At 37.4% G+C, this 19,496-nt stretch overlaps 5 protein-coding genes across 5 annotated transcripts; 4 read left to right on the top strand and 1 right to left on the bottom strand.

The window, feature by feature from the left end:
* Nucleotides 1-561: 561 nt before the first annotated feature.
* Nucleotides 562-5,037, top strand: PHYBLDRAFT_77613 (hypothetical protein; the record flags this gene model as incomplete). The annotated part of the gene is made up of 11 exons (XM_018443281.1): nt 562-762; nt 883-1,251; nt 1,337-1,705; nt 1,897-1,947; nt 2,047-2,193; nt 2,346-3,447; nt 3,539-3,694; nt 3,783-4,054; nt 4,216-4,499; nt 4,602-4,710; nt 4,819-5,037. The coding sequence occupies 11 exons, from the start codon at nt 562-564 to the stop codon at nt 4,954-4,956; spliced, it is 3,198 nt and encodes a 1,065-aa protein (XP_018288825.1). The 3' UTR covers nt 4,957-5,037.
* A 2,497-nt stretch (nt 5,038-7,534) lies between these two features.
* Nucleotides 7,535-9,172, top strand: PHYBLDRAFT_114971 (hypothetical protein; the record flags this gene model as incomplete). The annotated part of the gene is made up of 5 exons (XM_018428430.1): nt 7,535-7,693; nt 7,794-8,017; nt 8,115-8,340; nt 8,411-8,608; nt 8,705-9,172. 5 exons carry the CDS (start codon nt 7,535-7,537, stop codon nt 9,170-9,172), a joined length of 1,275 nt encoding a protein of 424 aa, XP_018288824.1.
* Nucleotides 9,173-9,825: 653 nt separating this feature from the next.
* On the top strand, nt 9,826-14,517 carry PHYBLDRAFT_148008 (hypothetical protein; the record flags this gene model as incomplete). Its single annotated transcript, XM_018431992.1, has 15 exons — nt 9,826-10,294; nt 10,471-10,524; nt 10,595-10,789; nt 10,843-10,898; nt 11,027-11,182; nt 11,266-11,297; nt 11,390-11,411; nt 11,489-11,529; nt 12,246-12,316; nt 12,422-12,604; nt 12,765-12,958; nt 13,116-13,319; nt 13,404-13,875; nt 13,959-14,003; nt 14,120-14,517. 15 exons carry the CDS (start codon nt 9,826-9,828, stop codon nt 14,515-14,517), a joined length of 2,592 nt encoding a protein of 863 aa, XP_018289132.1.
* Nucleotides 14,518-14,894: 377 nt separating this feature from the next.
* PHYBLDRAFT_170869 (hypothetical protein) lies at nt 14,895-16,368 on the top strand (the record flags this gene model as incomplete). The annotated part of the gene is made up of 6 exons (XM_018436440.1): nt 14,895-14,972; nt 15,253-15,332; nt 15,406-15,510; nt 15,669-15,890; nt 16,111-16,189; nt 16,303-16,368. 6 exons carry the CDS (start codon nt 14,895-14,897, stop codon nt 16,366-16,368), a joined length of 630 nt encoding a protein of 209 aa, XP_018288823.1.
* A 620-nt stretch (nt 16,369-16,988) lies between these two features.
* PHYBLDRAFT_170868 (hypothetical protein) lies at nt 16,989-17,744 on the bottom strand (the record flags this gene model as incomplete). The annotated part of the gene is made up of 2 exons (XM_018436439.1): nt 16,989-17,086; nt 17,165-17,744. The coding sequence occupies 2 exons, from the start codon at nt 17,742-17,744 to the stop codon at nt 16,989-16,991; spliced, it is 678 nt and encodes a 225-aa protein (XP_018288822.1).
* Nucleotides 17,745-19,496: the final 1,752 nt, after the last annotated feature.

The following is a 19,496-nucleotide window of genomic DNA, read 5'->3' as shown; positions in this document are numbered from 1 at the left end:
GAGGGAAAGTAGTCCATGTGAAGTGTGCTCAGGATCGCGGAGATATGATTGGCCTACACACACGTCTTGACATACCCAAAACCTTGAAGTTCTTTTTTTCTTTTTCTTTACTAATTGAAACATCAAGGTTGTCAATTATTATTATTATTTTGTGAGCCAAATAAGAAAAAACCTTGATTTATTCCTTTTTTTGGAAGGGGTGGTCATTTTCGTTGTTGTTCATTTATTTATTTATTGATATATAAGAAAGGCCTTGATGAGCAATTGACGATCGGGCTCTGTTCCTTTTGGGAAATAAAATCTCTCTTGCTTGTGCTCTTGTTTTTCTTGTACCTCCTCATCTTTTCTCCTCCAAACTCTTCCGGGCGTTCAAGTGTAACGGCCTGTACTTTAAATAAGATACTAAAAACAGACGAAAATATGAGCAAAATGACCGAGTTTTCCAAGATATTCGAATCCATTCTTTTCATTTTCTTTCTTGTCCTTTTTGCCTTTCTTTACTCTGCTTCAAAGTGGACACACAAATACATATAATACATATATGATAAAAGCTTTACCATAATGATGGGCTATTCAGAACCTCTTTCAGAAGGTATAGATCCAAAAAGTCGGCCGCTCAAGTCTTCTCCCAATATTGGTCTTGATCAATGGGTTCAAACACACCTTCAAAACTCCACCTACCAACCAGGTTACCCTTACGTTATACGCTCAGTGACCACTAGAGTCCAGGGTAGCGAACGAGAACACCTTGAAATTCCAAATGTAAAGTACTGCCACCAACAACAACAACAGCAAAAAAAAACATTTATATATTTTCAACAAGTCCTTATCCCCTCTTCCACAAACAAACAAAAAAAAATACGTACACACATACTTTAATAGACTCCAGAGAATCTCGCAAACAGCCAGCCACACCATATTATCCGACGCCAAACTAGCCGAGAAACAACAACACGGTCTCTGTTTCAACCTGCACCCTCAAATGCCCTATACACTTCCACCAATTCACAGTACACCCGTACACCCGTACCACAAAAATACAAATCCTCAGACTATCGGCAGCACCAACAGCATCTTCGGACAGTCTCGCAGCACCGGTCAGTTGTCTACGGCAGAGACGCGGTCTCACCATACGCATGCCTTTCCTGTCTTAGAGCCACGTTTATAAAACGTATCCGCTTTTATCGTAAAACTCGTCAGCTAAATTGTGACGACATTATAGAAAATGCCTTTACAGGTGATGAAGCAGTGGTAAGAAATATAAAAAAAAGAGCTACCAAAGAAAAAAAAAATAGATAGTTATATAACCCCCCCTCTGGTGCTTGTATAACTATAGTCAGCCCTAGTAAAAGTGTTTGCCGATCGGGTATCCAAGCAAGACTGTACTGCACTCGTCAACTTGCTCTGGCACAGCCCAGCGCCCGTTTTCTTACCCACACGACTATCCCCACGTTCGGTCAAGGCCAATTCGGTTATCGAGTCAAAGGACGAAATCTTTACGCTCATAGACAGCGATGACATAAGTAGCGACCCTAAAAAAGCGTCCAAAATAAAAGGGGTAATTACTGCCCTTACTGCGTGCTATGTCCCGACTTGTACACCTAAGCAGCCCGGCATATGCTATGCGCCAACTTGTCCTAATAGAGAAGGAGACAAGAGAGCGCTCGTGAGTGCATTTAAACCACTAATGCAAGTCGTGAGCATCGTAAGTATAGATGGGGAACTACTGTGTAGGTTAAAGAGCATATCTTATTCATATGATTTCTACAATCATTAGACTATACTATACTATAGGATTATATAATTAATTAGATGATGGTGTGACTGGTTTTAACTATTTATTTTGTGTGTGTGTGTGTGTGTGTGTGTGTGTGTGTGTGTGTATCTCATTTGTAGTTGCAGCCCCTGGTTCTCAATGTTGATCCAACTAAAGAAGACCCGGACGATGTAAATTGATACACATATTTGATTAGCTTAAATATACATACATATACTGATATTAACTCGCCTTTACTCCTCCTCTTTCCACTTCCCCTTCCCCTAAAGTACAAGAACCACAAATCATGGGTTAAGCTAGCCCCAGAAGAACTGGTCAAGAGTTTGCCGGCAGAAGAGATTACACGGCAAGAACTCATGTTCGAACTCATATACACCGAGAGAAACCACCTTAATTTATTGAAAGCTATTGATCAGGTAAACAATAAATAAACTTTTAACAATAACCCCCAAAAAAAACAAGGCTGACATTTTTATTTTATTTTTTATATTTTTTGCACAAACACTCAAACTCTTCCTCCTCTCTTCCATTTGTCCCCCCCTCTATTCCTCATCCCCTCTCCCCTTAGATAATCATTCCGGAACTTGATGGAACAACCTTACTTTCTGCAGAAGAAAAGAAAGATTTTATGCGGATTATGTTTCCAAACTACAAATGGTTCCTTGATAGGACCTCTGCAATGTATGACGAGATGCACAGACGTCAGGAGGAGTACGAAGGCGAGTGTCTGCCCCGGATAGACGATATCCTTCTCAAGTATTATCTTGAGTTTGAAGAGCCAGTCAGGGCATACTCCAAAAGCATTCCGTTCATGACCCATGCTATCAAACAATACAGCCAAAGAAACGAAGAGTTTGGGCTTCTTATTGAAGATCTTGGATCCAGACATGCCCTCAATCGACTCGGATTCCGAAACATCCTCCTTCAACCTGTCCGACGCAGCGTCAATATCATCCTCATTCTCGAAAGTCTTGTCAAAAAGACGGCCAAGTACAACTCCACATACGAGGACCTCCTACAGTGTGTCGCGGTCGTAAAGAACCTGGCCCGCATAAATGACGAGGAGGTCGCGGCTTCTGAGGATATCATCAACCTCCAGGCACTCGAAATCGGGCTTGGTTCTAAGACCAAAACCCACTTCCTGACCCCTCTCCGCCTTTTGGATCCGGAGCGCAAGCTCCTGCGACACGGAAATGTCAAGATAAAGAATTCAAGTGATTCGGTCGACACCAAGATGTTCGTGCTCGACAATTTTCTGCTGCTCGTCAAAGTCAAACACTACGCTCTTGAAGAAGAGTACCGGCTCTTGAGAAGACCCATCCCGATCCTGTTGGCCAATTGTCGCGAACTGCCCCCGGTTTCGTTATCTAGCTCTCTGCGTGGCTCAGCAGGCAACGGCACCAGCAGCGGTGTGTCGTCTCAGGCTGCCGATTATGTCTTGGCAATCGGAAGCAGCGGACAGCGTGAAGCGGACACCTGTCTTGCCTTCAAGACATCAGAGGAAGTCTGTAGCTGGATGGCGGTGATCGATAAAGCCAAGGAAGAAGTCAGGAAGCGTTGGGAGGATGTGAAGTTCTGTGATTTGGTATGCATTGATGACAAATCATTCCAAGTTGGAGACATTCTTCCTAAGCGAGGAGAAGGCACAATTCGATGCACTGCTCCGTTTGGTAAATTTTGACAGTGTTGAATAGTGCCAACTATGTTTATTAGCCAAAAGAATTACTACTGACAGTTCTTTTTTTTATATATCTATATTAGAAAACATTCGTAGACAAAAGTGTATTGCCATTGGTACAGAGAGTAGTATATATTTGATGAATTGTGTAGATGGCACCTTGCGTCGTACTCTTTTTATCAAGAATGTGACTCAGATTGCCGTGATGCATAAGCACGGTGTTCTTCTAGTACTTGCAGGTAATACTAGATAGACATATAGATACATTCACTCTAATACTTGCTTACACTTTTTTTACAAATATGATATGATATGTATCTTATTTAGATAAAGTTCTCTTGGGTTATCCTCTCGCTGCATTTGGCGATACTGGTAGTCCCAAACCGCTCGAGCGCCTGGTGAAAGAAATAGACAAACACGTCAACTTTATGAAAGTGGGCCAGTACAACGGACAAGATTATTTGATCTACAAGAAACGCAAAGGAAACAATAGTATGTTTTTCCCTCTTCGGCCTAAGCCAAACATCAAGGAAATCATGCTGGCACCAAGCGAACGACGGTTGATTAATTCTTCAAATTCATGGTTTGACAGTGACAAGGTAAATAGACTATACACCCATACTTATACTCAAGCTCACACAGCTAAAAACAAAATCTCATGTTCTAATAAATCAAATCAAATCAAATCAATAAATCAAAATCAAATCGAATCAATGGATCAATCAATCAATCAATATAAATATAAAAAAAAATGATATAGGTCTTTTGTGTCGGCGCAGAGTGTTTCAATGTTCAATTCTTCAACACGAGATTGTTTATTGCGTGTGAACAAGGGTTTGAGATGATCAACCTCACGAATCTTACTGTAACCGAGAATTTGATAAACGACATAAGTTCGCCCGCACTAAGTACATTCAATAAGCACCTGCTGGATAGCAAACCGTTGGCTATCTTTTTGGCTTCAGAGGATAGAGCGCTGGTGTGCTACAACAAGGTGGTATTTTACATCACCAAAAGTAGAAATGTCGTATTTCAGGATGATACGTAAGTTTGATTTTGATTTTGATCTTGCTCTTGCTTGTAAACGAATGCTAATGATAACACACACACACACACACATATATATATGACTTTTTACGACCATAGATCACCCGTGTTATTTGATTGGGAAACCCCGGTGGATCATGTTGTTTATCGATATCCATTCATAGCTGGATTCAGTGAGAATATGATTGAGATTCACCACGCCGATACTGTAAGATACTCAATTCAATTATCATTGTTTTTTAAAGAAAATGCTGGTTAAGAGATATATGTAGTGTTACTAAACAAGAGCTTTTTTTTTTTCTTTTTCATCTTGTAGGGCGAATTGCTTGATGTTTTGTTTGGTGATTCTATTCGAGTGACGCATGACTATGAACTTAATGAGGTTCATGGTTGTAAATTAGATTTCAAAGCAAATGTACAGTTGATATTTTCGTTTATTCTGCGGCCATCTTAAGTAAATTCTTGAATGGTTTCCAACGATTGTGAATCTATATGTGAAATATATACATATTTATATAATTTTTCTGTAAAATTGAGAACGAAGGTCAAGGTTGAATTTGTACACAGCTAAAGAAATAGATAGAGAGACAAAAGTAATTGACTGACTTTTGCATGCGCGCACGCTCTCTCTCTCTCTCTCTCTCTCTCTCTCTCTCGTTATTTCTCTGCATGCCTGTCTATATATATATGTCTGTCTGTCTGTCTGTTTGGAAGCAATAATAATATTATTATTTTTACTCGAGTGAGAAAGGGCGGGTACCTAAATGGCTGGCTGTGTTTGCACGTGTATGTACCTGAGATGGGTCACTTTCGACATGGTTTTGATTTGTAGCTTCCCTAAACAAGAAACAAGCCCAGAGTTCGTGGCTGAATTTAGCCCACACACCGCGCGGGTCTGTGCAACTCTCTAAGTAGTTCATTGAAAAGCAATTGAGTGCAAGTGACGGATATATAGAAGAAAAGAAAGGCTCAAAATATATGTATAATATATATATATATATATAATATATATATAATATATATAATATACAAAAAATGAAATACAAAAGACTAATAGCATATCAAAAAATAAAATAAAATAAAATAAAATAAAAAATAAAGGTGTGAGACCAAGAAAGACGGATGAAATCTCCCTTTTTTTTTTTTTTTTCACCCCAATCTCTTTCCATCACCCCTCCCAGTCCTTCTACAAATCACACAACCTCGTTCTTTTTTAATTTTTTTTTATTCATTCATCTCGCTCATCTTTACACAAGAATCCTCTTGCAGAAGACCCCAAACATCTTTCACTTCTTCTTCTTCTTTTATAGTAATCTTCTCTCATCATCATGTCTCATTACGACTGGATAGAGATTCCCGACAGCCAGTCCACAGACTCCTTGTATGCAAATCCGGTAAAGCACCCAAGATACAATTATCACTATTATGATTATTATTTTGAAGTAAAATAAACTCATCATTAAATATCTATCTATCTATCTATCTATCTATCTATCTATCTATATACACATACATACATACATACATACATACAAATGTACATACATACACGCATACATATAAATGTTATATAGTCCACAGGCGAATGTATTTTACAAAGACCGACGAGCGGCACCATGTGAGTGACGGATCGATCTGCTTGTCAACCAAAGAAACCTGAAAAACTCAATCGATTGGATAGAAAACCAGCAAATCCAGAAGGAGATTGCTGGGAACTGTGGGATGAGCAGCGCCAGACGACCTATTTCTTCCACCCTTTGACCGGTGTCCTTGATTGGCATCATCCTGTAGATGTGTCCATTATATCCATGATCCGAGTCCAAGTAAGATTTGGTGTATATGCAAAACATAATAATAATAATTGAGGGGTGCAAGAAAATCCATTTAAATATATATATATATATGTGTGTGTGTGTTTCCCCTTTATATATATATATATAATAATAATAATAATAATAATGTGAAGAATAATTGACTGACATGAAAAGGATCTATAGAAATCGGCTGTTTTTAGAGAACGTCTCTCTCTCCCTGTCATTCTGACGCCTGACAACACACCCTGCCGCACCGGGGCTAGTTCTCCAGAAACGAAGCGCAATAGTCGATCGCTCGATCTCGCTCCTCTCCAGACACGGCCCCGGTCATCGCTCCATGTTCGATCCACGTCGGATGGCGGCAAAGACCCTGTTGCTGTAAGCAGTGACATTTCTTCTCACACAAGGATATCCGAATTAGCTCTTTCAGATACCCCTGCCACCGGATTCCCTTTCAATCTCGGGAAGCTACTCAACCCACCAACTCGCAAACAAAGTCTTCACAGCACAGACACTCAAGTAATTTTTTTTAAAAAAAAAACACACTGATAATAAGTGGTCTCTTTGTGTGTGTGTGTGTGTGTGTGTGTGTATCAATACATAGACACAATGTGTCTTACATATATATATATATATATTTGTATCTTAGAACTCTTCTCTCGGTGATCGTTCCCGCCGCCTCTCCCACTTCTCGGCCTTTAACTTTAGTCGCTCCCAAAAGGCAACCTCTCAAGGCTCAGGGGCAATGGGCAATCCCCTCAAAAGCCTCGTCTCTCGTTCGGGTGTCTCACCTGCTACAAGTCGCTACTCAATTGCTATCAGTGCACCAGTAAACACTCCTGGTATGAATTATTAACCTTTTTTTTATTTTATTTTATTTAAAGAAAAATTCAATTTTATATATCTTTTTTTTTTCTTTCCTCTCTTTCTTCTTTTATTTATTTACTTAGAGGCTGCTGAATTAATGAATCCAATGAAACAACAACAACAACAGCAACAGCAACAACAGCAATCACAACAACCGCAGCAGCCACAGCAACAGCAGCTACAACTTCAACTGCAAACGCAACTACAATCACAATCACAATCACAACAACAACAACAGCCACAACTATCTCCTATTCCTGGTCCTCTTGCATCGTAAGATATATTAATACTTGTTTTTATTCTAAAAACACATTTGTGCTATATTCACATTTAAATTATCTCTGTGTCTGTATGTGCTGTGGGGGGGTTAGGCCAACTCTTCCAACTGGTCTTCGCCAGGATATCAATCGATTCGCTATTGACGGATTTGCCCAAAAATACTTTTCCACTCACAAAAGAGGGCTCTTTAGACGCAGAGTTCCTATGACCGAGATGCTTCAATGGACAAAGGTAAAAAAAAAAGTATATGAATATATATATATATATATGTATTGTGTAGAGGAATGAGGTTACTCTTTAAAATAAAGCAAAATTAATGCTAGATCAACAGGATTCACTTCGACAACCTCTGATAATGCTCAACAAAGAACTCTACAAAGACGCCCTTCGATGCTTTAAACTAGTCCAGACAATTATGGGAGATAGACCACGTCCTAGAAGTATGACAGAAATTGAGGATTACCAGAGCATTCTTGTGTGCGGCATTACCAAGGGACAGATGCGAGATGAGATCTATGTACAGGTCTGTAAACAGATTCGTGATAATCCTAGTGGGTAAGTTTTATTATACAGATAGTAAAGTATAAATTGACCTTAAATATTGTTTCTCTTCTTCTACAACTATTTTTTTTTTTTCATTTATTTATTTCAGAGAGAGTATCAAAAGGGGATGGGAAATCTTGTGTGTTATCAGCGTCACATTTCCTCCCTCAAAAAACCTTGAAGGATATCTTGGCCACTTTGTTGAACAGCACCACCACACCAAAGAAAATCAGACTGATGTCATGAGCCGACATGTGTCAACAAAACTAAAGCGGATCTGTATCAGAGGAGCCAAGGGTAAGGTTCTCACTCCACCTGAAATCGAGCGTGCAAAGGTAAGATAGAATTACACACATAAATATATCATCTATAACTATATATATATATATATAAACACACAAATAGGAAGCACCTTTTAAACCAAGTGTATTTGGAGAATCACTTGAATTCATCATGGGGCTCCAGAAAAATAAGGAGCAAGTCAAATCTCTCCAATTGCCTCAGATTGTACCATTTTTAGCTGAAGCAGTCCGTGAAATGAATGGCCAGAAATCTGAAGGCATATTCCGAGTATCTGGAGACGCAGATGCAGTTACAGATCTGGTAATTAATATTCTCTCTCTCTCTCTCTCTCTCTCTCTCTGTGTGTGTGTAGAGTAACTCATGTATAAATCAATTATAAAATGTTATATTCGATAGCGTATTCGCATTGAAAACGGCAACTACGACACCTCTCTAATTACAGACCCCAATGTGCCGGCTAGTTTGATTAAGCTTTGGCTGAGAGAACTATCCAGTCCACTCATCTTGCCAGAGTTTTATGATGGCTGTATTCGATGTGCCGAAGATCCTGCAAAAGCACTAGCGATCGTGAATGCCCTTCCACACATCAACCGACGAATTGTGCTGTACATGATCAGCTTCTTGCAAGACTTTACTGACCCGGTCATCACCGAACACACACTAATGAACATCTCTAATCTTGCCATGGTGTTTGCACCAAACTTCTTGCGCTGCCCTTCAGAGAGCCTGACGACCGTCTTTGAGAACTCTAAATACGAACAGTCCTTCCTCAAGACCCTTATTACTGAAATATCTGTCGATCGTAATATGTGTCTTTACGATGAAGATGCTAGCCTAGTCACCGGCCAACTAATGAAAGGTTAAAGTTTTGACTCTTTGGGAAGAGAGGAGAGGAGGGAAAAGAGAAATAAAAAGAGAGAGAGAGAGAGACAGAGAGAGACAGAGAGAGGTAGATAGAGAGACAGACTTCTTTAAGCTTTTGGATCTCTTTTCTTTTCTTTTCTTTTATATTTATTGGATCGATTGATCCCCTTATCCCCTTATCCCCTTACCCATCCTCCTCTTTGTCCACTTTCCATCTTTCTATTGCATTTCACCCCTCCTGTGTAAATAATACCCATCTCCTTCCTATTGCCCCCTCCTCCATTATTTCCCTTTCCTTTTCTTTCAATTTCACGCTATCTTTTTTTTCATTTTTTTTCATTGATAGTTATAGTATTATTTTTCAGTCTGCAAAGATGAACGCAGAGTTTAATAATATCCACATATACTACACACACACACACACATACGCTTTGTACTGTGTGCGCAAAACCTTAAATATTATGTATATGGGTTTGTTAATCATGTGCCAGAAAATATTATACACTTTAGTTTGTCTACATACATATAGCCTTTCTTTCCCTTTTTTGTCTATACACATACATTCTTGTTTTTCTTGTTTTTTTTTGTTTCTAGTTTTTGTACGCACGGACCCCATTGTGCAAAAAAAAAACAATAAAAAAAAGATCTTGGTGATGGATGCTCATCCTCACTCACCAACCCATCAATCTCCAGTAATGGGCCAACAATCCTTGGCTGGTATTGCCTTTCAAGACTACGCCGAAAAAGATCAAATCAAACGTCTGGGATACCAGGACCAATCCATCAAACAATCTCGCATTCCACTTTCGTCTATCGGAAGTGAGGCCAGCAGCCATCGAGTTTTTACTGATTCCAACGGTATCTCTCCACACTCCAGTCTGTTTGGCTCTGCACTCTCTATAGCTGACCTTGAACCCCATGGTCATCAAGATCTCTTGGTTGAATTAGCCATGGCCAGTCAGCAATTATCAATCGATGACCAAGACAATCAAACCAACTATACTGACAACGAAGCCGATGAAGATGACGATGACGAACGACGAGGATACCGAAAGGACGATTGGCTAGATAATATTACTGAAAGGAGCACAAGCACATCTCATCAGTGGAACATATGGGAAGGTAGAAAAAAAATAAAAACAAAAACCCCAATCCAATCCAATCCAAACCCACCTTTTATATATATATATATATTATTATTCTTTTTGGGAAATTTTAGTTAGCGGTCAATAAAGAAAGGCTGTAATAAGCTTGTTAATTTTTTTATTTTATTTTTTTTTATAATAAAATCATAATAGAATATGAACCAGAATACCGAATGTTGAGTGAAAGCTTGGAAACAATGAAACAAGGTAAGCTTATTATTTACTTGTATAAGCCTTGTTACGACACACATACTTATATCTTATATTTTTTATTCAGCTATATACAAAGACATTCAAAACACTCTAAATGAAATCAAGGCCCTCGACAGCAGCTTTGAAATAACAAAGGCAGACTTTCATGAAAAGATGGAAGATGCCTATAGTGATATGGCCCTGTCTCTGATGGAACGTCGCGACCGTTTATTGAAACAAAAAATGAAATTTTCAAAAGAATCAAACATGGATACCCAAGGTAAAATAGGATTATAATTAGATGTATGTGTGTAACTAACATCTAATTCTTAGAAACTATCCGATTTCAAAGTGAAAAGGTAGCGTATATCCCAGAAGACTATCACTTGGTTTGAACACATAAGTGATATATACCTATCTATCTGTTGTAGGTGCGGTTGAATGTTGGAGGAGGTATCTTTGAGGCAAGTATATATGCACATCAAAATCATTATATTTACTTATCTACTTTGAACAGACATCCCTTGGTACATTAAGGCGGGATCCAGACAGTCTTTTGGCTACAATGTTTTCTGGAAAGCATGTATTAACACCTGGAGGCGATGGATCATATTTTATCGACCGAGATCCATCACATTTTAGACTTGTCCTAAATTACCTTCGTGATCTTCGAGTAAGCCATCAAATACATACATACATACATACATACATACATACATACAGCTCTTTGATATATTATTACGATTATTATTATAGATTCCTCCAACAATCCTTCAAGACAAGACAATGTAAGCTTACCATTGAGTCGACTATACATATATTTTTTGTGATCTACAAGCTTCAATTTTAATTTCCATGTCTTCTCATTATCTTTCTTTAGCCGTCAAGAACTGTTACAAGAAGTAGGCTTAAACTTGAAATGGTTTACATATCGCGTATTAATTTTGGTTTTGTGATTTTGTGATTTTATGATTTTTAGGCAAAATATTACCAGATTCAAGGTCTAATTGACCTGCTAAAGTAATACACTTATACATGTATTTTCTTTAATGAAAAGGAAGAAAGATTGAACAGAATCCTATATAAGAATGATCCCCACTCTTTCTTTTTTGAGGGCATGATATGAGTAATAAAGAAAAGCAATAAAAATAAACTAAAGAGGTACTATTTTTGTTTCTTTATTTAGATAGACACACAGACCGCACAGACTGCCTTGACAGCATAAAACTGAGTCACTTCTCCCATAAATATACCTCTTTTTTTTTTGCAAAACTTTTTCTTGCAACCTGATCACCTTTCTTTTCAGAACATGAGAAGAGGAAGAAAAGGTTATGAACAGTACATCATGTTTATATTCTGAAATGGTGCTAGCTGTCATACTGATTCCCCTACACGATATGCTGGAATCCACATTGGGAAATCAAATGCTTTGACTAGTAGCCATCCCAAAATCCGGCCCCAAACTCAATCGAATACAATTAGCATGGTCTAAGAGCCACAGCTCAAAATAGAAAGGGATCTACATATTAGACTTTTTTTTTAACTTATAAAATATATACTGTTATTTCTGAGAAAATGAATTCTTACCTTATTCAGTAGAGTTCCTTAAAAGATGCCGCATAAGGATGTGTAGTTTATTCAAGACTAGAGATCAAGAAATCTGACAGTGGTTTCGCTGAGGAGTGTGAGTGTGTGTGTGTGTGTGTGTGTGTGTATATATGGTATATTTTGCTTAGATCTCACTGGAGTTACGCAAAGACCCTTTATGTTCCACAAGATGATCAGGAAGAAAAAAAGCGGTGCCAAAGTACAATCTCCTGGTTTTTTTTTAAGAGATCTTGTTAAGACTCCGAATTTTGATGGCCCAAAGAGAAAATGAAAAAAAAAGTATATATATATATATGGTGCGTAGATTTCATATATAAAAGATCTGTTTCTTTTGACTTGACCTCAACTTTGGGCACTATGAGAGACCTTACCTGGTACTCTTGTACTATCTTATTACTTTCCTTGGCTGTTTCGACTGTTTTTGGTCAAGACGCTTCATTCGACACTTCAGTCAACCATTACGAATCTATTCAAGGTGTTCTGAATGGTGCGTTTGAAACATATACATGAAATTATTATTTTATTTTTTTATCAAATTTGAATTTTACACTGTATATCATACCATTATATATGATTTATAAGAAAAGAAGTAATAGCAGCAACAGCAATGATAATAATTCCTGTATATTTGTTCTTGTATCAAATAGATACTGCAAACGGATTTTCAGTCGAATATCGCAATTGGTACAAGGTTGTTCGTAACCTGGTAACTGATGAAAGCTATGCAGTCGTGTGCTGTAACCAAAACACTACTACCTTGAAAGGCTTTACTGCTGTTGTGAACGAACCCCTCCAGGATGTGGGTGTCAGTGACGCTCAGAGTGTGTTATCTTTTATTGAAGTAAGTAACATATATAGAATATACTAGCAGAATATATATATAAATATAAATAAAAATGGCGTTTCAAGATCTCCTTCCCTTTTCCGGCCCGACCATTGGATAGATAAACTAAATCTTTTTTTTTCTTTTATTTTTTGAAATACAACAAAAACAAAAGTTGCTTGGGTTAAGCGACGTTGTCAAGTCTGCAAATTCCTACAAGGCAATCACTTCTCCCTGCTATGTCAATCTCACTGCAACTCCCAATACTGTTAGCGGAACAGTCGACGCTGTATTTGCAACAAAAGCAAATGCCAATCCTTTAACAAACACTGCCTATATCAGTTTCTCTGCTGACAGCGATACATTAACACCTCTTCAGGTAATTTACACCTTTTTATTTTTCTAGAAAAACAAAACGAAAAATGACCAACTCTTGTGTGTGTATGTGTTTATGGATATATAGAAGGCAAGCTGGCTAGTATATGTTGGTCTCTTTTTTGGAAAGGAAGCCGAAGCAACGACTGCGTACCACAGTATAGAAAACACTTACAATTGTCACAAGACCAATCTCGAGACTACGGGAAACGTGTCGATTGCCTGGGCGTATTATAACACAACTACGTCCCATTGGAATATTCCCCAAGATGCTTATCGCACTCAATTGATCCAAGATGCTGGCATGGATCTTGTCAAGCCAGACAGCACTAGCAGCGGCACTTCATCGGAATACAGCTCTATTTCTGCTTTCCAAAACGCAATCAATAAAGTGGATTATGTAATCGATGATACCGATCTTGATGGATTCAAAGATCCTTCCTACACCGCTTGGCTCAACTTGACAGGATTCAGTCTGGCCAAGGACGCCAACAAGACATTTATTGCTGGGAAACACACTTTCCGTAATGATCGTCTTTTAAGCAAAGATGGCTTCTCTGGTAAGTAAAATAAACTATCATTATTATATTCAAGTCCTAAGGGTATTGATTGATTTTTTTTAAAACCATAAAAAATCATGTAGATTGGACCGAAAGATCACCTGCCAGACCCGATCTTGCCTTGACTGGTAATACTTTCTTTTACATTTGTTGCTGTGAGCTGGTTCATTAATACAACTTCTTATTATTATTATTTTAAAAAAAAAAAAAAACAAAAAACAAAAAACAAACAACCGGTTGATAGATATTATTCATATGGTATATCCCACCTATCAAAACTCCTATTCTTTTGTGTGGTTCAAGAACTTTGCCAAGGGTGACCCGTCTCACTTGGTGTCTAGCGATACATATCCCAGCTGCACAGACACGAGCGTGATGCTGAATCAATTGGCCTGCATTTCAGGAAAATTCGTTCCTCCTCTATCAGGTGCAAACTCAAGTAGCAGCAGCAGCAGTAGTAGTAGTAGTAGTTCTGGGGATACAAGCATGACCAAATCATCTGGTTTGTCAACCGGCGGTAAGGTTGGAGTAGCAATTGGCGTACTGGCAGGTGTTGCTGCGGTTGTAACGGCTGGATACGTTACTCACAAGCGCAGATCAAGTGGACCTACAGGAACCTTTTACAAAATGAATGATGTATAAAAAAAAAACTTTAATAAGCAAGCAAGCAATTGATTAATGCTACTTGTTACTGTTATTAACTCTATTCACTTTTTAGTATATCAAATTATTTTTATTGTTATTTTTCTTATATATATATATATATATATATATACACTCTATAATCATAATATCCATTCTTCATTCTTAATAATATCAATATAAATTGCAATGATTTTGAAATACACGCATATAATATATATATATATATATAAATTTTTAATTAAAAAAAAAGCTAGGGTCAAAAGTGGCTGGGTGGATTATACGGTTTACAGTCACACAACCAACATGTTCGCCTGTCCTTCAAAAAAAAAAGTGGGTAGCGGGTTTTTGACGAGAGAGCACCATCGCTACACACAATGGAGTCCAGCAGTCGTAATGAAGTAACCAGATTGTGGAGAGTATACCGCACATCTCACCAGATGGTTCACGATCGAGTACGCATTTAATTCTTTTCATTTCAACATGTACCCAACTCTACCTTTTTCTTCTTCTTTCCTTTTTATTTCGTTATTTCTGTCTTACGAAAAAGAGAGAAATAAAGAAATAAAGGAAGAATAGTAGACGATTGACACTCACACTCACACTCACACTCACACTCACATTCACATTCACATTCACATTCACGTTACTTACCATGCGTGTATTTGGGCTCTTTTTTTTTTCTTTCTTTCTTTCTTTGGCATGCTATTTTGTTGTTGCTGTAATGTTAATTAGGGCTATCTCGTATCTCAAAATGAGATTGACATGGAACTTGAGGTTTTCAAGCGTACATTTGCACCCTCCGGTGAAGTTGAGTACGTATTCTTTAATAATGAAACGAACAAAAAAATATGAAAGATCATTTATACATGTTTTTGGAATGAACAGTCGTGATCATTTGACCTTTGTTGTTCAAAAGAGAGACGATCCCACCCAGCAGCTTCTCGTTTTCTTCCCCAAGGACAAGTCAGTCGGTGTTAAGCCTCTGCGTGTGTAAGTATACTATTACTATAATACTATAAAACGTTCTTTGGACTAGACTTGCCTTGACTCGACTTTGATGCGAATACACACACACACAAAAAAGACAACAACAGCATTACTATTATTACTATAAAACACCATGTTAATTATTATACGTATGTAAATAGCTATGTTGAGCGTATGGCACAGCAGCAAATCCCCAAGGGTATTTGTATCTACCAGCAGAGCATGACATCTTCTGCCAACAAGGTTATCCAATCCTTGCCCACCAAGCACACTCTTGAATCTTTCCAGGAAAATGAGTTGTTGGTCAACATCACACATCATGTTCTTGTCCCAAAGCACGAGGTTCTGACACCCGAGGAAAAGGCAACCTTGCTCCAGAGATAGTAAGTCATTGTTTCTGTCATTGCTGCGGTTAATGGTTAGGGTTGTGGCTGGGAGTGTGAATATTATAAGACTGCATATATATATATATATGTATATATGTATTGAAAAGAAAGAGGGGGGATTTGGGTTTGGATATGGTTAAAATAAAATAAATTATGCCACAATACTATTTACATGTATACATCGGTCTTACTTTCTGTTCTTTTTTTCTTTCTTTAGCCGCCTCAAGGATACTCAATTACCCCGTATTCAGCACACTGACCCTGTTGCAAGATACTATGGTTTGAACCGTGGACAGGTAAATAAAACAAAAGAAAGGCAGAGATAATAACGAGCAAAAAAGGGAAAGAAGGAATGATTCTGATATATATATATATAAATTCGTATTATTATTTTTATCTATCTTTGTAGGTTGTAAAGATTCTTAGAGATAGTGAGACTGCCGGTCGCTACGTTAGTTACAGACTCTGCATCTAAAGCCCATTGTGTTTAGTAACTTGTCTTATTACTTCATATTTCTATATATTTTTTTTAATATTTTTCTTTATCTCTCTCTCTCTTTCACACCGTATATTTGTCTATCTGTCTATCTGTCTCTCTATCTATTGCACGTTTTTTTCTTCTTCCATCTCTTCTTCTTCCTTATATATATTTATGTATGTATGTATGTATTATATATTTATGTGTTTAGATATATTTATATATATATGTATATATGTATGTATATATATTATCACAAATTTCAATACATTTCACCAAAGGAAAAGATTTGATCAAATATACATACACATAGATCGAGAGATTTGTAGGGTTACTAATGTTTTCCTGTAAACAAAAGTATTTAAAGAGTATGATATAAATGACTATAAATATATGATAATAGTAATAATAATAATAATAATAATAGTAATAATAGTAATAAAAGGAATGGAATGGAATGGAATGGAATTGAATGGAATTGAATGGAGATGAAAGTAGAAAGGAAGGTAGGTGGGGTAGGATTGGTAGGATTGGTAGGATTGGTGTAGGAGCGTGTACATGTGGTAGAAATCGATCGATCAATCAGAGACAAAAAAAAAAAAAAAAAAAAAAGACTTCTAGTCCGCACTCTTTTTCTTTTTTCGGCCAGGATGAGGTGCACCTTCAACAATACGACGTTCAAGAGCATAGACACCTTCTGGCCAGACAACGATATCTAATTGTTTTGATGTTATTATTATTACTTTTTTTTTTAAAAAAAAAAGAAAAGAAAAGAAACCACATTGCAACTTACTTTGGAGCATGTTTGCCATGCAATATCCACCAAGATTGGCCTGCCAAAAAAAGAAGTCTGCAATGGGTGCTCCAGACTGATAGAGGGTTTCGAGATCGCGCTGATGCTTGTGTGTCAGAGGATGAAAGTCTTGATCTTTCATGACTCCCCACTCGGGGTGATAAGGCTTGGCTGGGGTTTGGGTAGAAGGGCCGGCCGTAGTAGAGTTAGTAGAGGTAGAGGTAGAGGTAGAAGTAGAAGTAGAAGTAGTAGAGGTGGTAATAATAGTAGTAGTAGAGGAAGAGGCAGAAGAGGCAGAAGAGCGAGCCATTGCTGGCAATGGCATGCTTTCGGTATCGACACCATTACCAAGAGATTGCTGTTGATGATGCTGATGATGTTGCTGCTGCTGCTGTTGGTGGTGGTGGTGGTGGTGGTGGTGAAGCTGCTGGTGCTGTGGTAAGGGGGAGGAAGGGGCATGGCCATAGTTTATAGGAGGGCCCGAAGGTGAGGAAGACCAGGCGATGGACATATCATTATCGAGTAAGGTGGAAGGTGCTCGGCTAGCATTTCGTCTTGCTGGAGGTGCAATTGATGGCATTGGACGGAAGGAATGGTTGGAGTCTTTGGCTTGATTATACATCATCATATTACAGTGCTTTCTTTTTTCTTTTCTTTTTTTTATTAAGATGTTAAGCTAGTATTACTGATATTATTACTTATATTATTACTGATATTGTTGTTATATATGTAGGTGAGTTAGTTAGTAATTGAGTGAGTGAGATTTCAATTGGGTTCAATAAGCATTTCTATCTTGTTGGAACAGAAGGAAAGTCAAAGGTAATGAAGCAGGAAAGGGAGATAAAGAATGGTAAAGTTGAAAAAGAAGTGTATTTAAAATATTTTGGTGTTTCTTATTTAGGCATCAAAAGGGGACAGCTCTGGAGCCCAACAATGGATTGTGGATCCCTATACTGTCCATCTCCATTTTTGTCCTCTCTTATAATTATAATTATAATTATATATAATTATACTATTGTTTTATATATATATATATATATAATTCTTGTTTTCATTGTCAATATTTTCGACTATAATTGTGTTTTTACTGTTTCTTTTTTAATTAAAGAAAAAATTTACAGTTGTTAAAGAAGCTTTTTACACCCACATATATACTTCTTCTTGTTCTTGTTCTTCTTTTTGTAATTAATTGCCATAGCAACCAAAATCTCAATAAGATAATAAAAATATTTTCGATAAATCGTAATTTTTTTTTTCGATTTTTTCTTCAAAGTACAATTGAGTATAAGGTATGGTGAGTTTAGTTGGCTGTCAATACTCACTGCTCTGTATCGCATCTTATTTTATTTATTTATTTAGTTTTGCTTTTGCGATAGGGGATGTTTAAGTGAAGAACACCTTTATTTATTTATTTTTCACCCCTGATGAACACACGTTTACCGTGTCACCAATGAGTTTCTCTCTCTCTCTTTCTATCACGACCCCTTGATTACTGCTCCCAATAAAGTATTCTCCGGCTCATCTGTTAAGAGACGTGAACAATAATACAAAATATATAATCGCTTACACGTACACCCGCGCGCGCGCCAAAGAGGTAGAAAGTCTTGGGCAATACAGAAAAAAATATATACAATTATCATTACGGATTATTGGACTCTCCTTGGTCTTTTAGTATTATGTATTAAATATTAAATCTTAGATATTAAATATTAAATATCATATATAATGAGAGTTAAAAGCTATCCGTATGGCCTTTGCTTATTACAAACTATGGCATATTGTAATGCCATCCTATCCCATACCATGCCATACCATGCCATGCCATGCCATGCCATGTCATACAGTAATCTATCATTCAATGGCACTTACATCTTTTCCCCTCCCCCCCTACCCTTTTCCTTTACCTCCTTTTTTTTCCTTTCTTCATTCTTTAGGGATTTTTGATTTCATATATACATATTATTTGTTGATTTCTCTCTTTCTCTCTTTCTTCTGTGCAAGTTAGGATCTTGAAATATCGAGATAAGAAAATCGGTATTTACAGGGTTGTTACAAGCTTTCTATTTCAACTACTTTACAGTAAGAAAAAATAAAGTCATGAAATAGTTAAATATATATATATATATATATATGCTTATATGAATATTTAAGGGGATGAACACACTTAACTGTACACATACACACGCAGAAAAAAAAAGAGTGAAATAGAGAGATATACATTGGATTTTGATGTATTCTTATTAGCAGTAATGTGTTCATAGACCGAAAAAGGATATCTGTTCAGTGTCTGTATTTCTGCAAATGCGCATGCATTGGCTATTTTGAACTGGTG

The sequence above is a fragment of the Phycomyces blakesleeanus genome (assembly GCF_001638985.1).
Source record: "Phycomyces blakesleeanus NRRL 1555(-) unplaced genomic scaffold PHYBLscaffold_17, whole genome shotgun sequence".
NCBI classification, from domain to species: Eukaryota; Fungi; Mucoromycota; class Mucoromycetes; order Mucorales; family Phycomycetaceae; genus Phycomyces; species Phycomyces blakesleeanus.
This window is presented reverse-complemented; position numbering and strand designations above follow the sequence as displayed.